The 18868-nt window shown below is 42.2% G+C and overlaps 2 protein-coding genes across 4 annotated transcripts in view; one reads left to right on the forward strand and one right to left on the reverse strand.

Moving 5' to 3' along the window:
* The first annotated feature begins 5647 nt into the window (after positions 1-5647).
* Positions 5648-18868, forward strand: part of TOM1L1 (target of myb1 like 1 membrane trafficking protein) — a 47431-nt gene continuing 34210 nt past the window's right edge. Inside the window, exons 1-6 of one of the 3 annotated variants that reach the window (XM_072747506.1) lie at positions 5679-5863; positions 8182-8266; positions 10316-10394; positions 10963-10981; positions 17209-17358; positions 17953-18078. In XM_072747506.1, the coding sequence (XP_072603607.1) occupies positions 17218-17358; positions 17953-18078 (267 nt within the window). In that variant the 5' untranslated portion in view covers positions 5679-5863; positions 8182-8266; positions 10316-10394; positions 10963-10981; positions 17209-17217. Of the gene's footprint in view, positions 5864-8181; positions 8267-10315; positions 10395-10962; positions 10982-17208; positions 17359-17952; positions 18079-18868 lie in introns of all 3 variants that reach the window. The other 2 variants (XM_025995967.2, XM_025995968.2) reach the window with 2 other exon arrangements.
* The window catches only part of COX11 (cytochrome c oxidase copper chaperone COX11), a 53530-nt gene continuing 41097 nt past the window's right edge, over positions 6436-18868 (reverse strand). The window contains exon 4 of the mRNA XM_072747507.1: positions 6436-6627. Coding sequence (XP_072603608.1) covers positions 6451-6627 — 177 coding nt within the window. The 3' untranslated portion in view covers positions 6436-6450. The remainder of the gene's footprint in view (positions 6628-18868) is intronic.

Raw genomic sequence — 18868 nt, forward strand, 5'->3', positions numbered from 1 at the left:
AGAGCCCCATTCCCACAAGACCTTTCTTCAAGTAAATTATTCAACAAATCACACATTATTCATACTGTACTAATAAAAATTAAATGCATGACTGGCATAATGCTTTTGGGTGCTAATAGGATCCTCTCTTCCCAAACAGGTAACACCTACATATTTAAACATGACATTTAGGGAGATATTGCCAAGCCTAACTATTTCAGGCCACCTGGTAGACTGGGTGAAAAAAAAGATAACTAGTTAATATTTACTGAGCTTTGTTACATGCCAAGCACCATTTTAAGTGCCTACATTCATCATCTCATTATTTTTCAAAACAACACTATGGATTTGCAATTATTTTTATCATCTGGGAGCTGTTATTTGAACCCAGGTGAGCTGACTTGCAAATCTGAGCTAGATTTTCAAAAGAACACACAGGAATTAAATTACAAACCCCAAATGAGTTAAGTGTAACTGATGAGATCATGAAATCAACAGAAAGGCAGTTGGCTTGGGTTATGAAAATACTAGTTCCCTTAATTTATTTTCCAAATTGTTTTTAAGCTTCACAGGAGGGACACCTGGGTGGCTCAGTTGGTTAAATGTCTGCCTTTGGCTCAGGTCATGATCCTGGGGTCCTGGGATAGAGCTCCACATCAGGTTCCCTGCTCAGCAGAGAGCCTGCTTTTCCCTCTCCCTCTGCCCCACCCGCTGCTTATGTGCGCTCTCTCGCTCTCTCTCTGTATGTGTGTGTGTCAAATAAATAAATAAAATCTTAAAAAAAAAAAAAGAAGCTTCACAGGAATTCAGCCAACAGATGTCCCTTTGTCCCAGAACTCAACGGAGATCCTTAATTGTAAGGATAATTAGGGAAGCTAATGGAAAGCACTTGTTTGGTTTAAAGTTCAATATTGGAGGAAAGGTAACTGTTTAAAGTCAATCAACATACTCCTACTTGGCACTGCTGGATGAGGAACAGTGAGCTAGATGCTACAGGTCCTCCTTGAGATTCATGAATGATCCTTCCTCTGGGGGCAGTGATAAAAAAAATTGGAAAAGAGTCTAAGCTTTGGAAGCAAACCCAAATTCATCCCCTGATAATGAGTAACTTTAGCTGAGTGAGTAGAACAGGAATGATTCTTAATTTATAAGATTATTATGAGACTTATTGGAGATACCAAAGCACTTTATACAGTGGCTAACCCAATAAAAAGTAACAAGTGTTAGCTTCCAGCCCTCTTATGTGCCTTGTCCTCTCTCATCTTGGGTCTCTGGGTTTGGCTGAAAGCCCACAGACATGGAATAAATAAGTACTTGGCATGGGGTTTGGGGAGAGAAGCCCTCTCATGGGAAGCTGATACAGGTGATCCCAAGAGCTGGAAGAGAGGGAAGGTGGGGCTTTGAAGTTAATTTCCAGAATTAGAAATGGCTAAGATTTAGTATTTTAAACATAACTGTGGAAATAAAATCAACATATATGTTTGTACATCCAGTTTACAAGAATAACAGGTAAATTATTATGTGAAAGACAGTAAATTTTAAAGCTAAGTAATATATTTGTTGATGCACAGAATCTTGGCTGTGTTTGGGAGAACGTAGGCTTCAATCCAATTTCCTCCCTAAACAGTATTAAGGCTTATGATATTTAAGAACTGCCAGATTGAGCAGTGTCCATAAAGGGAAAAAAGCGAGGGGACAGAGAGAGACAGAGAACACAGAGTAGGGAATCTATTTCCCTTTCTATGGAAAGGGAAAAGTTGGAGACAACTTCAAGATATTTGTTGAATAACAGTACCATTAGCCCATCTAGGAACATTTAAAAGTCTTGATGCCCTTGATGCATCTCAGGCTTGCAGAATCAGTCTTTGAGGCTGAGACAGGCATCAGTACTCATTACAGCAATCCATGTGATTCCAATACATCAGTAACTGTCTTCTTCAAAAATGTCAGGTAGGATATGGAGATGATAGGGAAAGCAGGTGAGTATAATTCTAGATGTATTAAGCTTAGGGTTCTGACGAGACATCCAGGAGGGAATTAAGGACTGGATCTCAGAAAGAATAGAGGAGCTCAAGATTTTGGAGAGCCATTTATGTATTCAGTAAACCTTCCTTACAGCCTGCTAAGTGCCTGGATAGCAAGTCCAGTAAATAGAAGTCCCTCAAGGGAACGGGACCCTATCTGAGAGGCAGGAAACAGATTTCTAAACAACGAAGTCATATAAAGTGTTATGGGCTCTAAGAAGTGTATGTGTAGGACTTGGCTGAAAAGCTCAAAGAAAAGCTTGGCAGTGGTCAGAAAAGACTTCACAGAAAAGGGACCAGGAGAAGGGACCTTGAGGAAAACAGAGAAGGAGGAAAAGGCTGACTATGGAACTGTGGCAAGCTAGAGAGGAAAATGAAGCCCAGTGAAGATCTTGAGAAAGAGCAGTCAGAAAAAAGGAGTGTAGGATAGAGAAGGGCTCTGAGGTGAGGGGTGGGGAGAAGGGTGGCTAATGGGAAGGCCATCAGAGGGCACTTCACTAGCAAAGTGTGTGAAAATGTGTTTACTTTGGTGTTTCTAATCTGTAAAACGGTTATAAAGTTACTGGTTTCATAGAGCTATTATAGGATTAAGTGCTTGCAATGTATTTAGAGAGTAGCTACCATATAGTTCTAGTACAGAAAATAGAACATTCTTGAACAAGTGCAGAAAGAACAGGACTCTGTACCAACAAAGTATATGACTGCCCCTATACTACCTTCTTCCAGAGGTTTCCCTTAGAATCAAACAGATTCTCTTTAAAAGAGTGGGGAGGAAGGACTGTCGTGCTCAATGAGCAGATTCACCTAGTGGCAATATGAGCTTTGGAATCAGGCAGCCATTATTCTAACTCTAGCCAATCTATGTATTAGCTTTATTTTTCTTAAATTCAGAAATTTCTTAATTCACATCTTTGTAAAAATAAGGTGAATTCTACTTGCTTCCAGGACCATGGAGACTACATTCAGATAGATTTCTAGTTCCAGCTTACTTCGTGTATTTTAAATCAAGGTTATTTACTTTGCTTCCACTTAGCATTATGACTTACATATAAATGTTTAGAAATTGCTCTTTGGAGGGGCCCTTGAGTGGCTCAGATGGTTAAGTGCCAACTCCTCGTTTTCAGCTCAGGTCATGACCTCATGGGTCTGGAGAACAAACTCCAGATCTATAGGGCTCTGCACTCAGGGAGTTTGATTCTATCCCTCTGCTCCTCTTCCCATTCTATCTCTTCCTCAAATAAATAAATATATATATTTTTTAATTTAAAAGTCTTTTAAAATAAATCTGTTCTTTGGAATTGAAATTTTGGTGAGAGTTTTGCTCCTGGTGTACAGAAATTTTACCATTGTTTGTTTCTAGGATTCCGTCCCCTTCTGTGACCTTAACTTGGTTGTGAATTCTACTACCCTGCTTCCAGACCATAATGACACAGACTGAGTGGCACTTTTTTTTTTCATGGATAAATTCTTTATTTAGACCAAGAGACAGAGCATAAACACGTGCGTGCGCATATACACACACACACACACACACACACAATATGTAAAGGCATTTCACAGAAATGTGAAATGTGAAATATGTAAAGGCATTTAATGTGAAATATGTAAAGGCATTTCAAAAAAATGCCTGTTTTTTTTCACAGGCAAAGGGATAGGCAATGGGGGGAAGAAGCCACGAGAGCAGCTAGGGACCTACAATGGTTATCATTTCTTGGAATTGCTGCTTAAAAGCTACAAGGAAAAACCCACTCCCAGTGAAGTCCCAGGCCATAAAAACACAGCAGAGTTGGAAGCAGAGGGGTCGTGAAGAAAGTGGCAGAGCACAGAAAAGAGAAAGCTGCAACCACCATCACACCCTTCTGTGCATTGGGGAGTGAAAACCTTCTCCCAAGGCAGAGCTGCAATCCTGGTTCTGTTCACCCAGCCATAACATCCTGAACACACTTTTTGCTGCTGTTTCTCCTGTTCTCTCAAGTGCCTCAATTCGGTAAACACAAGAAAATAAAAACAAACAAACAACAACAACAACAACAAAAAAAAAAAACAGAGGCACCTGGGGGCCTCAGTGGTTCAGTGTATCTGCCTTTGGCTCAAGGTGTGATCCCAGGATCCTGGGATCAAGTCCCACATCAGGCTCTCGGCGGGAAGCCTGTTCTCCCTCTGCCTATGTCTCTGCACCTCCCTCTGCGTCTCTCATGAGTGAATAAATAAAATCTTTAAAGAAAAAGAAAAGGAAAAAAAAAAACTTCTCACATAAGAAGTTGCAGAGTTATGTTAAAAATCTGTCTAGATGTTTGGTTCTTTCCTAGTTCTCAATCCCTGTTGGAAGGCCACTGACACCACTAGCAGCCTAAGCTAAAGTTGACTTTCTCTTTAAGATTGTTTGATTGCAGGGTTCAGAGAAAGTGAAATACCTAGAATCTATAACATGGAATGGAGATTGGGTGGGTGATGTCACAAAAGAGATTTTCAACAGTGTCAGCAGGCTGTAGTTACGCCTAAGAAAGTGGATAAATGGCACCATCCAGAAGAGCCACTCACCCTGGATAAACACGTGGAGACCAATTACAGGTAGGACCAAACCCATTATAAGGAACACCACCACAGTAAAGATGTTTCATTCTAGACGTTAGAATCCCAGGTATTAGCTCACTTAGGTCAAGAAAAATTAGAACAGAAATAGGAAAAAAAAAAAAAGTTAACTCCTTGGCACCACGGAAATTAGTTTTGACTTTTATTTTAAAATGTAAGACTAAGGACGTAGGTCAGAACAAGTCCTCTTTGATCTCTCTAGTCACCAGTTCCAGGGCCAAAGAAGGGGTTTGTGGAACTGGCCCAAGTTGACCGCAAAAAAGCAAGGTCTGGTGGGACAGGGAGCCCATCGGATGGCTAACTGCCATCAGCTGGAGACACCCCACTCTTGGGGTGAGAGGCTGTCAACATGGTTAATCAGATGTTAATTGAATGCACAGGAAAAGGAAATAAATTCTGCTTCTGAAAGGCAGCTGGGAAGGGCTTGGACTGCTGAGGCTCAGATTTACATTCCAGAGCCGTCCAGAAGCCGGACACTGTGCTCGAGCTGGAGGAAAGCCCCTCTGCTCTCCGCAGCTTTACTGGAAAACAGCTCCCGGGAGGGAGTGGGGGGAGGGCTAGGAACCCACTGCGTCCTCGGCGGAGCCCCGGGGTCCCTCAGGAGATGCAGGCGAGACAAAGGAGGCCGCTCCCGGGCGTCCCTACATCGGGAGCCTGTGGATCGCCACCTTTAGAGGGCTGGGACCACGCCTCCCGAGGCTCGCTAGGGTGCGAGCGGGGGTGGGAAGCATCTCTATTACTCAATGTATTTAATGGTTAAATATTTATTCGGTGGGTGCCAGACACTGACCTAAGCGGTTTACCTCCTTAATTCTCCCAATAATCCTGAGATCTGTGTGATTAACCCCACATTTCCCTCTCTACTGAAGGGGAGCAGGAGGCGCGCACCAGAGCGGCAACCTGCGGAGCGAGCGGCGGCGGCGGAGCGCGGGTCTCTAACCGCCCCCGCCCCCGACTGCGGCCTCCCAGGGCTGCGGCCCGCGGCTCCGCGGGGCACGTGGCAGGTGCGCGGGCGCCCGGTGTCCCCGCCCCCGCCCCCGCCCCCGCCCCCGCGCCGGGCGCCCCGCAGCGGCCGGGCAGGTCGCGCAGCCTCTGCCGAGCCCGGGAAGCGCTCGGGCGGAGAGGAGGAGCCAGGGGCACCGAGCGGGTGGAGTCGGGAGCCCGAGAGCGGTGGAGGCGGATTTCCTGGGCCCGGCTCGGAGGGGCTGCTATGGCGTTTGGCAGGAGTCACCGGGATCCCTATGCGACCTCCGTGGGCCACCTCATAGGTAAAAAGCGGGGGGAAGGAGACGGCCAGGGGAGGCCTTGGGGACCCGGGGCCCCTTCTCGCTTGATTCCGTGCTCAGCCTCGTCCAAGTTGGAGGAAATGCTTCCCGTCCCCCTGCAGCTTCCCCAGGGCACCCGCACCCCACCCGGCCCCTTCGCGGCATCTCCTCTGGGCTGACTTCCCAGCCCCCCTCCTCCCCGGAAGCCCTCCTGAAAACCTGCCTCCCTTGTGGCGCTTCCTGGGGCGTGGAGCCGGACAGGTGAGCCACGCACGGGCCCCAGGTGTGGAACGTTTGGGCCTGCGCGAGGAGAGGGCGAGCTCCTGAGCCAGGGGAGACTTGTTCCTCCAGCGCGCTGCGCGCTCCAGGGCACCCTGCGGCGCTCTCCTGTTTTCGCCGAGGAGGCAAGGAAGGTTCAAAGGGGCTGAGTGATGTGACCTCGCTGTCAGAGGCACGTCCCTTTAAACCGGTTCTCTCTGGCGCCAAGCCCGTAACAACCTGAGTTACTTCTTCTGGGTAAACAAAGAGCATGGAGATGCCCAACCCTGGAGTGAAGGAAGCGAAGCGGGGAGCCAAGGAGCAGTCCGGGGTCACAGGAGGCCCGGGGAGGAACCGTGCACGTTACTTGCCCAAGTCCTTTCTTCTGAGGCTGCGCTCTGAATAACGTACCGGGAAGCAGAAGCCAGGGACTGGACTGTTCTGACCAGCACCAGCCGCCTTCCCCTTCGCTTCCAGTCCTCCCTTGGGGACCAGGTGTGGCACGGTGCCTGTGGATGCCAAGCAAAGCGTGATAATGTCAGGAACCTAGTGGGCTGATGAAATCCTGAGAACCTGGCGGTTACAGGAAGGAGGCTCAATTAACAAGGACCCCTCCACTCAACCTGAACCTTAGTTCCCACATCTTTGGAAAATAAGAGTAACAATCACAGAGGGGGAGAGGCTTTCTAAACCGGTCCCGGCTATATGTCCCTTTTGGATATTAAAATGAACTTTGAGCAGAAAGATTCAGACTGTATCTTCATAAGCTGACGAATTATTTAATGCTTTAAATATCTACTGATTGTCAGCTATATGCCTAGACCTGAAGAAAGATGAGACACGGTCTCAACCCTCTAGGAACGTGCAATCTTGTAGGGGAAAAACACACAATTACGTAGTAACTACAATACATACCTTTGTATGTAACTACAATACAGTACCTTTGCGATACAAGAAAACTGCAAAAACACTCCAAACTTGTGTAAAGGGAGAAAGTTTGTCATGGCTTCTGAAGGGTGAATAGGAGTTTTCTAGGAAGATAGGAAGGTAGGAGGAAGCACATGGAGTGGAGAGCAAGGAGTCTGGCAGAAGGAATGACAGTATGTGTCTAAACAACACAAAGTTGGTCAGCTGTGTCCGTGGAGTGCCAAATTCAAATAGCTCTTTTCCTAGATTGGAAACAGGCTAAACTTGAGGGTTCTCTCAACCAAACCCTATTCTTTCTTCCTCTTCATTTTTTTTATGAAGAGGAAATTTTCTTTCCATTCCCCCTCTACCTTGTGTTTTCATGCTGAGGATCTTCTCTTTTCATGAAGGAAATATGTTAAGCTCATTTAGGTTCTCAGATGGCATTTTGTATTCTTTAGGAGAATGGCTAGAGAGGGAAAAATATCTGCTTGTTTGATGAGTATTCAAGTCAGCCTGGTACACCTTTGGTTAGTACAAGTGCTAGGAGTGACCTTGCTTTAATGTTCAAAGGCATAGACAATTTCAGTAGTTCTGGTCTCTTTCTCAGCATGGCCCCCTCTCCCCCGAGAATAAATGACTTTAAACAAACAAAAAACTAGACATCAAATAACTTAAATTTGAATGCTAGTTCTACCTTGTACTGGCTGTATAGCCTTGGGTAATTTCCTTCACTTCTCTCAACTTCTGTTTCATCTATAATAGTGGGTTAAATGAAGTTGCATAAGATGAAATACTTTGCACTATGTACTGCACTTTGTAGGTGGCTGCTCAGTAGGTGCTTGTCCTCAGAAAGACGGGCAAGCAAGCAGATAGAGATTTAGCCAGCCTATCCTGGCCCTACAGCCTGGTGCTGTGCCTACAGCTTTTATTAATAGATCATTCATTACTGCTGTAATGGCAGCACTCTGAACTTGAGTTCCAATTGATTCCAAAATTACTGGGAATTGCTCAGGGAAAAAAAAAACCCTCTTTGCCTTTTGGTAATATAAACTTAATTGTACTTGCTAGCGAACCCCAGGCAGATTATTTCAGCAAGACGAGAGATTTTTTTTTTATTCTGTTGTAGCTCAGACTCAACAGCTTTTTCTTTGCAGAAAAGGCTACATTTGCTGGAGTCCAAACTGAAGATTGGGGCCAGTTTATGCACATCTGTGACATAATTAACACTGCCCACGATGGGTGAGTACAGTGTGTGGTGCACACATTTGCCTCTGATAAGAAGCATCAGAACTGCAGCACATTTTCTCTTAAACTCTTTGTTTTCTTATTGTTTTAATCACCCCCTGGGCACCAGTATCTTTTGAAGACCTATCTAGTTGAAACAGAAAGATACCTACTTATTTCAGCATGTGGAATATCTGAGAATCCATTATAAAATTTTTCTCTTTGCCTTCTCTTTAATAGTTTAAAATTTTGTCCTTGTGAAGCTCAAATTGCTTTTTCTTTAAAGAAAGCAGAATTGTTTCCTTCTTTAGAAATTCCCCTGCTCTGATACCACTATTGTATGCTACTGTAACGGAAAAATATTATCCTGAAGCTAGTGAACTCCTGCTGGTGACCTGTCCACCAGGTTGTCCTGGGCAACTATCATTATTAACCAGGAAATCATCTAGCAGTTTGGTTTTTTCCCCCTCATTATAAGACCTTTTTTTTCTAAAAGTGAACTCGCTCATGTTCATGCTGTGTTCTTAAATGATGTGCTATCCTTTGTTGTACTTTTTAAACTTTAGCAGATTGAAGATTTCAAAAAATCATTAAGGCCAACTATTTTGTGAATTTAGTCTGAATTACAAGTTGCTGTAAGGGATATAATTCTGTTAATTTTCCCGTGCTTGTTCAAGATTTAGTCTAGTTTGTTGGTGGTGGAAAAAAAAAAAAACATTACACTTATTGACTATATTAATTGATTGTATTAAAGTAAGTACTTAGGGTGTTTATGGTATTTTCCCTATAATCTTATTTACCATACTTGGTTCCTCTGAAACTTTTCTTCATGGATAATATTAATTTTTTCATTGATAATATCAAAAGGGAATATCAAAGAAAAATTTTTCCTCTCAAAAAAGTAGCTTTATTCTTAAACTTTGCTGAGAGTTTAATCCTAAATTCTATATACAATGTTTTAGAAGTATAGATATCTATATACTTATAGTAGTTACAATTCTATATAAGCATTTATATAATTGGGGGCAGCCCAGTTGGCTCAGCAGTTTAGCGCCACCTTCAGCCCAGGGCATGATCCTGGGGTCCCGGGATCAAGTCCCATGTCAGGCTCCCTGCATGGAGCCTGCCTCTCCCTCTGCCTGTGTCTCTGCCTCTCTCTTTCTCTCTCTCTCTCTGTCTCTCATGAATAAATAAATAAATCTTTAAAAAGGCATGTATAATTGTCACGTAATAGAAATTCTACCTGTGTAAACACAGACAAAACTTTAAGGAAATATGTAAAAAGGGTTTGTTTACTTTTTTCAGTATTTTGAGATATAATTAGCATATATAGCACTTTGTAAGTTTAAAGTGAATAGCATAGTATGACCTACATGTATTATTAAATGATTACCACAATAAGTTAACATTTGTCACTCTATACAGTTACAAAATTTTTTTTCTTGTGATGAGAACGTTTTAGTGTCTACTCTTAGCAACCTTCAAATATCCTGTACAACACTGTTAATTATAGTCATCCTATTATACCTTACATCCCCGGGAGTTATTGATCTTATAACTGGAAGTTTGCACCTTTCGACTACCTCAAAGTAAATATTGGTCCTCTACTTTTACATAATTCTTTCTTTTATAATGTAAAATCGTAGTCTATCAGAAGCTGACCTACATGGTCATAATTCTTCCTACATCTACCCTGGAAGGTGCTCTGGAAATAGTCTTAATCAAAAATGGTAACCTTCATTGTTTTGGGAATTACATTTCCTGTAAACCAGTTTTGTGCATTGATAGAGGGATAGGGATATGAGTGCATTTCACATGTAGTTCTTTCTAGGCAATACTATTACGTCAGCATTCTATTTGATTCTCTCAAGGGGATAGATAGTATTGTCTGCTTAGATGAATGAGGAAACAGATGAATGAGATGTTAGGTAACCTGCTCAAGCAGAATCAGGGCCTTGGTCTTCTCCTTAGCCACTCCTCTTTCCACAAGACACATTGCTTTTCAGAGACTGCTTATTTTCAGCAATGCCTACATTGATGATGTCACTGTATCTATTGCTATAGGCCAAAAGATGCAGTAAAAGCTTTGAAGAAAAGGATTTCCAAAAACTACAATCATAAAGAAATCCAACTCACTTTGTCAGTAAGTACTTTTAACGTTATACTCAAGACTAGGATTTCCTAAGCCATAGACACATTCTGTTTTAGGAGGGGAAAAAAATATGTATATATATGTATACACAAACACGCACACACACACACAATCTGAGATAATTAGCAATAAGTTATTTAGAATATGAATTAAAACTGAGACTTACAGAATTGAGAGAGCTTTGCTGATTATCATATCATTTAATTTCATGGAAAGAGTGTGTTCCTGGAAAATCAGCTTTTCCAGGTCGGGAGATCAGAACTGGTAATTCCAAACTTGTAGATACTGAGCCAATCAAGAAGTCTGTATGTGTGCTAACCATGAGGAGAATTGAAGTCTTAAAAAATGCTTCCCTGTTAGCTTTTTACCTCACTTGAGCAGCTCTGTGGAATCCTGAGGTGCTGGCAGCTCATTAAGTTTCAACCAAGCTCTCCTGCGTCATAGGATTCGGAGACTATTCTTTGTTGATTTAAACAGTGCTGTGCACCTTATTGTGTGTGACTTGGGTATGGGCACTTATTGGATGTGTTCCCATTTTTCTTCTCATCCTTGGCCATAGGACCTCTTCAGTCCCTTTGGTGAGTTGCCATCTTTACTATGGTATGTTTTGCAAACCCTGCCTGCTGCCTGAGTGAGTGAGCTCTACAGCTTTCTCATTTCTCCCGCATGCTTTTGTTTCCCTCAGCCAGGCACTGGGCCACAGGGTTAGGGCCCTAACCAGCCAGCATCACCGTCCCCTTGGGGGCTCTCGGAGTATATATCAAGAGGATGATGGGGCTGAGGTGCACACAGGCCCAGTGTTTGAGTTTCATGGGGAAGAAGACTCCTATCTTGCTTGGAGAGTAAGAGAATGAAAAGAAATGAAATGAGTGGTCTTGACACTATCTCTGAAGAAATCCTTCAAGTTAAGATGTGAACATGGTTTTAGAGATCTTTTCCTCCTTTACCTCTTTTTTTTTCCTTTTCCTTCTGTCTTGTCCTTTACTCATAGCAGCCACCTCAGGGAGGTCCCAGAATGGAACTCTGGAGAGATGAGTAAGCGCCGAAGTAGAACTATCGGAACAGTGGGTCGATGATGGAGGAAAACTTTGGGTACCTGATTTGGTGCTCTTGACAACTCTATGGAATAGTTGTATTCTTCACTCTTATTTCACAGATGAAGAAACTGAGACTCAGTGAAGTAGTGAGGTTTTCTTTTTCTCCATTATTTAAGGGCAGAGGCAAGGTTTCAACCTGTCCTCAGATTTTAAATCCCAGGGCCTTAACATCATACCACTTTGCTCCTCAGAATGGATCAGTCTCCTTTGAAGAAAAACTGTGTTTCATTGGTGTCCTCAACTCCTTAGTACCTGTTGCAAGACCCAGTACGTCAGTGTATCAGGGACAGAGCCCCCATCCCACTCTCCTTGTATCCAGGAAGACTCCAGGGCTCATAGGATGTACTATAGGATTGGAGTAGAAAGAGATGTAGCTGTGCCCTAATATGGAGGGGATCTAGGCTATCTCAGGGCCACTAAAGATTGGAGAATTGACTGAAAAAGGTAAGGGAAGAAGATGAATTTATGACACTGATGTTTTAGCATTTGGTATTATTTCACCTTTTTACGGTTTATTCTGTGTATTGAATGTGTCTTTTTCTTGCAGTACCCAGCCTTCTTGGTAATTCTGTGGTTGCTTATCCCTATCTCCTTGTCTTTCTCCATCCTGGTTCCTTCTTTGCATATTGAGCTAGGGCCTTTCTTGAGGAAGCGGGGTTATTCTAGAGGGCTGTCTCTTCTCGCCCTCTGTTTCTCTTTGGGTTCCCATTCTTTGTCCCCTTTAGGTAGTCTGATCTCTCAAGCTGTACTACCAGCTAGCTGCCTGTTCCTGTTACCTGTTCCACCTCAGATAGCTGTACATCTTTTATCTTGTGTTTTCCACACCAGAACATGAGAATGAGAAAATCTAAAACTTATGCCAAATAAGAGGGAGATTATGGGTTGAGGATCAGAATAGCTTCTCATAGGACACCTGGGTTGCTCAGTGGTTGAGCATCTGCCTTAGGCTCAGGTCGTGATCCTGGGGGCCTGGGATCAAGTTCCATATCAGACTCCCCAGAGGGAGTCTGCTTCTCCCTCTGCCTATGTCTCTACTTCTCCCTCTGTGTCTCTTATGAATTTAAAAAAAACAAAAAAAACCTCCTTGTTGTTAGGGTCAGAGTTCATTAAAGTACCTACTTCTTGGGTTTTCTTAAAAAAGGTGTTTGACTCATGATAGCCTTCTACATATTTGCCCAATAACCTCACCTCTGACTTGTCACTGCATTGCAGAGGTGTTTATGACTTCAGAATGGACTTTAATATTAACTTAAGCCAGGCCTAATTATGAGGGAAATTAGTCACAGAATCATCCAATGTCTGTCAAAGAAATTAAATGTTTACCAATCAACTCTTTAAAAATTAATCCCCATATGTGATGCTTCCATTTTATTATTCTGAAGTGATGAGAGCCTGTCAAAGTCAATTATAAGTGTTCTTTGAAGTATGTGTCATTTGGATTCTCCATGGACTTGTTAGCTTTGATTAGGTCTGATGGGATTGGACTACACTGTGATTTCCTACTGTCAGTTGGTGAAATTTTGTCAAGAAGCCAGTAGTTTTGTTTTTTAAAAAGCATTTTGTTACCAAGCTTCATAACTCTTAGCCAGAGGCTAGCCCTTTGAATGAGTCAATTGTGATAAGTCTCAGCAAGATACTATTATTAAGTGGAAAGCAGTTGAACAGGTTCCTGGAAATCAACTAATAGGCTTTTGTGGAACACCAGATAAGTGGTGAGCTATAGGGGCTACAGAACTTCTATAAAATGTGTCCATTCCTCCAGGACCCCATTGTAGAGTGAGTTCATCTCCTAGTGTGGCCATACCTTGGTGGGGTCTTCAGCTTTGAATGGCCCATAGCCTGGTTTACTATGCTTGGTTCAGAAATTTTTTTTGCAAGAACTAAAACTACCAAGTAGCTCTTTTTCTTCTAGTCTTTGTAAGAAGAATACTTATATCAGCTAATCAACATATTCTTTCCCAATAGAAAATTATCCATGGTGGGACGCCTGGGTGGCTCAGTGGTTGAGCATCTGCCTTCAGCTCAGGTCGTGATCCTGGGGTCTGGGGATCGAGTTCCTGTGAGGAGCCTGCTTCCCCCTCTGCCCATATCTCTGCTTCTCTGTCTCATGAATAAATAAATAAAATCTTAAAAAAAAATTATCCATGGAAACACATCAAAATAGTTACCATATATTAAGATCCTGTTATGTGTCTGGCTCTTCGTATACATTAGATTTCATTTAGGCCTTACAAGAAGTCTCTAGAGGGAGATATTATTGGTTATTTTACAGATGAGAGGACTGAGGCTTAGAATGATAAACAGCTTCGAAGTCCAGCACAAAAGGAGATTAGTGAGGCTTGAAGTCCTACTCTAAACTCTCTTGGTCCCTTGGCTTCTAGGTTGCCTATCCCGCCTGAGATTATGGTGTCTTGGTTGTCCTATTTCAAAGATAGGTTATCTGAACACAATCTGAACATCGAAATTGTACCAAAGCTCAATTTTAAAATGGAGAAAAGCAACACATAAATTTTTCTAATTTGCCACAATAGGTTCTAGTACTTGGTGGACTCTAGGGTGAAAGAGGTACCAGTGACATAATGGAAGAGGTGAGCTAGAAATAATTAGTCCCGAAATTCTAGATTCCATGGGGAAAACACAAAGGGCCGTGATTTGTGATCTCCAGATGTTAACTTTCTCAGCATTTTATGTTGACTCTCTGATTTTATCCATGTAACCTCCTGGGAATGTTACCCATTACCATAAAATATCCAAAGATAAAAATTGGTTTGTGAAATATTTAGCAAGAAATTCCCCATTCATTTTACCATTATGGAAAGTGAGACTTAGAGGCTATCTTGCCTAATGAGACTGCCTTATGGGTTTGGTGAAGTGTTTCTATAAATTCCCATTGAACTAGTTCTTTTTCTCTCTGTATTTCACCTAGTAACTCATCATAATGCTTCCAGCAAAAAGTCATTCATTATTCAGCTTTTCAACTTAACTTTCTCTAAACAACTTGCTTTAAAATGTTCCTCTGAATAGATTTTGGGTTTTGTTTTTATTTTCTTTTGCTTTATAATTTTTCTGTGTTTCAGGGGCACCTGAGTGGCACAGTCAGTTGAGTGTCCTACTCTTGGTTTCAGCTCATGATCTCAGGATCTTAACACCGAGTCCTGCATTGGGCTCTGCACTTAGCAAGGAGTTTGCTTGAGATTCACTCTCCTTCTTCCCATCCCCGCCTCTGCTCATACACACGTGTGCTTGCTCTCCCTCTCTTTCTCTCTCTGAAATCTTTAAAAATCAATATTTTCTGTGTTTCACATAACCACATGTGTTCAGTTTCTATATTTCTGATGGCCTTCTTAGCCATATTGCTCTTAAAACTTTCATACCTCTTCTCTTTGTATTGCTGTTATAGTGACACAGCACAGAATGGGCGGCGGGGGGGGGGTGTGTGTCAGTTTTCAGGGCTGCTTTTCTGCAGAGGTGATCATGCCTGTCCTCACATTATGGTTTCTGTGACTTCTCTAACTTGAGAGGTGGCAGCATGGAAAATAGAGATTTGTTTTTAGATTACTTCTATAAATCTCCTTTCTGCATGGAGTTTTTCAGTGCCAGCTCCTTTTTACTCAGCCTGACTTCTGCTCATGTTGCTTGATTGAAAATGCTCCCCGCCCAAACCCTGCTAGTAGAAGTAATGACCCCACTGATCAACAACCCAGGCAGAGTTTTTCTCCATTCACATCCTTAGCTGTTTTGACACAAGACCCTTGTAGAAACTGCCCTCTTTTGACTTTGCCAGTGTTATGTTCTCTATATGCTTCAGTTTCTGTTGGTTGCTCCAATTGCCTTCATTGAGTTTTCTTCTGGCCTGCATAGTGGTGAAATCCATTGTTCCAGCTATTATTCCCTGCTCCTCAAATGCAGCCTTGGTTTCTCATGTTAGGGTCCCTCTCTCCTGAACTGCAGCCACTGCATGGATAGCTGAGTTAAACGTCTCTCCCTGAATGTCCCACCATCTGTTTTGCCTTCATCAACTTGGGCTCCTGTAACAAAAATGTCACCTACTGACTGACTGGCATAAACAGATATTGACTTCTCACAGTTCTGGGTGCTATGAAGTCTAAGGTCAAGGTGCCAGCAGATCCAGAGACTGGGGAGAGCCCACTTTCTGGCCATCTTGTCATTGCATCCTCACACAACTAGGAGAGATCATCTCTTGTCCTTTTTTATAAGGGCACTAATCTCATTCATCAGAACTACATGCTCTCATGACTTAATTACTTCCCAAAAGACCTGTTTCCAAATACTCTCACATTAGGGATTAGGAATGTCAACATATGATTTTGGAAGGGACACAGACATTTAGTCCACAGTACTGTTAAAATATCTGAAATTCAGTTCTAATTTAAGGGGGTACTGGGTGGCTCAGTTGGTTAAGTGTCAGAATCTTGATTTTTGGCTTGGGTCTTGATCTCCAGGTTGTGAGATCAAGCCCTGTGCTGAGCATGGAGCCTGCTTAAGATCCTTTCTCTCCCTCTCTCCCTACCCTGCCTACTTATGTGCTCGTGCTCTCTCTCAAATAAATAAAAATAAATCCATCTCCTCATTTTTACCCTAGACCAAGCCTGCAACCCTATCCACTTCCAAATTTCCATCCAAGATGCCATCAGTCTTCTACAGAATAACAGCAGCTTAACATTCAGCCATCATTTACCAACATACATCGATTGTACAGTTCTGCCTTCATGATTCTCTTGTCTTTCCTCACACCTGTATCATCCTGGTTTAGGCTTTCTGCATCAGTTCTGTGATAGTGGGTGCCTACTAGATTCTCTATCCTTCCAGGTTCCGTTTGTAGAGCGCTGCTTGAAAACCTTCCCAGAGTATCACTTTGCACCTGTTTCTGAAGTAGAGGCATGGTGATAAAATAACAACCCTCCACTGACTTAATGCAATGGCCAAACTCTTTACATTCACTGCCCATGTGTTTCTCTACAGTTTGCATGATGCCACTTTATCCACACCATCTTCCCAGTGTCTCCCATCTGCCGACATGAAGAAGCCCCTATCAACCAGAGTATTCCTATTCCTCCTGATAATTTATGTACTTTGTCATTCATCCATTTATTTAAATATCACTTAACCTGCCTAGAATATAGCTCTATGCTCATTTGTACTTAAATATTTTTCAAGGCCCAGCTTAGGACCAGCTTTTTCCAAAAGTCTTAAGACCACTTGGCCCTAAGTTATCACTTGACCCTAAATTATTTATCCATAAAGGTCTGTCACTAGGGTGATTATGTAATTTATCATTCAGGCCAAGACATTTTAGAGAGTGAAGGGTATTATCGTTAATAAAGCCAGCACAACAGGAATGTACCAGAACTTCCTGGAAAAAAACTAGGACAGATGTCACCCAGTCTGTAGCCCATGTGTCTATCGCACTTCCCATTTGGCCCTTGGCATTTACTACCTTGTATTGTTAATGCTCTGATGATGGTGTCCTGACTCCCCAAGAAGTCGGTCCTCTAAACACCTACTTCATGCCCTATAGACTTCCTCACATTCCCAGAACCTAATGCTTTGCCATCGATTTTAGTAGACCATAAACCCTGTTTAATTGGAATGCTGATAGAAATCATTACTTAGCAATTTTTTCCTTATATTTAGGAGGTGGTTTTTCCAGAGATATAATTAAATTTTAATTTTTCTGTCTAATGTAGCTTATTGACATGTGCATGCAGAACTGTGGTCCAAGTTTCCAATCTCTGATTGTGAAGAAGGAGTTCATTAAAGATAGTCTGGTTAAGCTGCTGAACCCCAGATACACCTTGCCATTAGACATTCAGAATAGAATCTTGAATTTCATTAAGGTAAGTCTATTGTATGCCTTATGGGATGGTAGACCTCTAAAATTAGGGCTCTAATTATGTACCTCCTGATCAGTTTAGTGATCCTTTACAACCTCAGATTGAGCCAGAGAGTATTTTAGGCTTTCACTTTCCAAGTCCTAATTTCTTGGCATTGGATGGTGCCCTTTTTCTGAATAATTTGGTTATCTCAGTTTTTATCTTATTCATGTCAGACCAGAAAAAATAACGTGTACATTTATTTGGCAGATATGGAAACTGTTCTAGGTTAGACAACAGACTACTTTCAAAGTTATTTGATAGAGGAACTACTATGCTATTTCATAAATCTATTAATTCTGGATTCATTACAGCAAAAGAACAATAAGTACCTATGCCAGGCTTTCTTTAAAATGCCAGGATGGGAATTTGATGATTAAAAATATATTATTGTTCTAGTCTCTGAAGAACATATGTTTTTATTCATGGCATTCACAACCAGCTTTCTCTTTCGGAGTAAGATACGTAATTGTCAGTCTCTCATGTTCTGTTATCAGCTTCAAAATTGTGTTTTGATTTTGCTGCTGCTTTAACTCTGGAACCATCTCTTGAATTCAGACTTGGTCACAAGGTTTCCCAGGAGGTGTGGATGTAAGCGAAGTGAAGGAAGTGTACCTTGACCTCCTGAAGAAAGGTGTTCAGTTTCCTACCTCAGAGGCAGAGGCTGAAACAGCAAGACAAGAGGTAGGATGCCTTCCTTGGGCTAATAGAGAATTAGTATGTTATGAGATTCTTCTCTCCTTGAAAAGAGCAACCCTGCCTCCATCCACACTCCATCCAAAAAGTTGAATTTATGAGAAGAAAGTTGCAATATCTCCTAGAATAATCAAGAAGGTTGGTGTTAGCTGTATCTTTGGAACAACAGAGAGCCAACCACTCAAATGTCCTATGACTTATCTCTCATTGCGGGCTATCTTTTCCCACATAGTAGATAACATTTCTCTTAAATTTTCATGTTAGAGCTTTAACTTTTTCAGATCCCAAGCTCAAAAACCTTTGAAAAGGGACCAACGTGGGTCAGTTTTCTATTTCTGAACAAATTAACTGAGGTCCTATAAAAACATGGTGGCTCCAGATGGAAATCATTTAGACAGAGGAGGGGACAATTCTCGAAAGAACTCGTGCTAGACAGGCAAGAGTCTCTACCATGGGGAGTCTTGTATTAAACAATAATGATTTTTGTATATAAGGTTTTGAACTTGTAATGCTTTGAGTACTGATTATAATTCAGCTCTTAACTTTCAGTAATTTCTGTAATGTGAAAGCAGTCATTCTTCCCTTCTGTAGATTGGTGAGTCCTGCCTTGATGGAAAAGCAGTTCAGGTGTATACCAGAAGTCTGACCTTTGATGAGGCTTTGTCCAGAGGCTAACTCTTCTATCTGTGCAGTCTGTTCCCTGAACACTAGCTACCTGCCCCAACCTTTACCTGCTAGGAGTCTGCTCACCATGCCCCTTTTATTCTTTCTTTCAAGG

This window comes from Vulpes vulpes, chromosome 2, assembly GCF_048418805.1.
Source record: "Vulpes vulpes isolate BD-2025 chromosome 2, VulVul3, whole genome shotgun sequence".
Lineage (NCBI taxonomy): Eukaryota > Metazoa > Chordata > Mammalia > Carnivora > Canidae > Vulpes > Vulpes vulpes.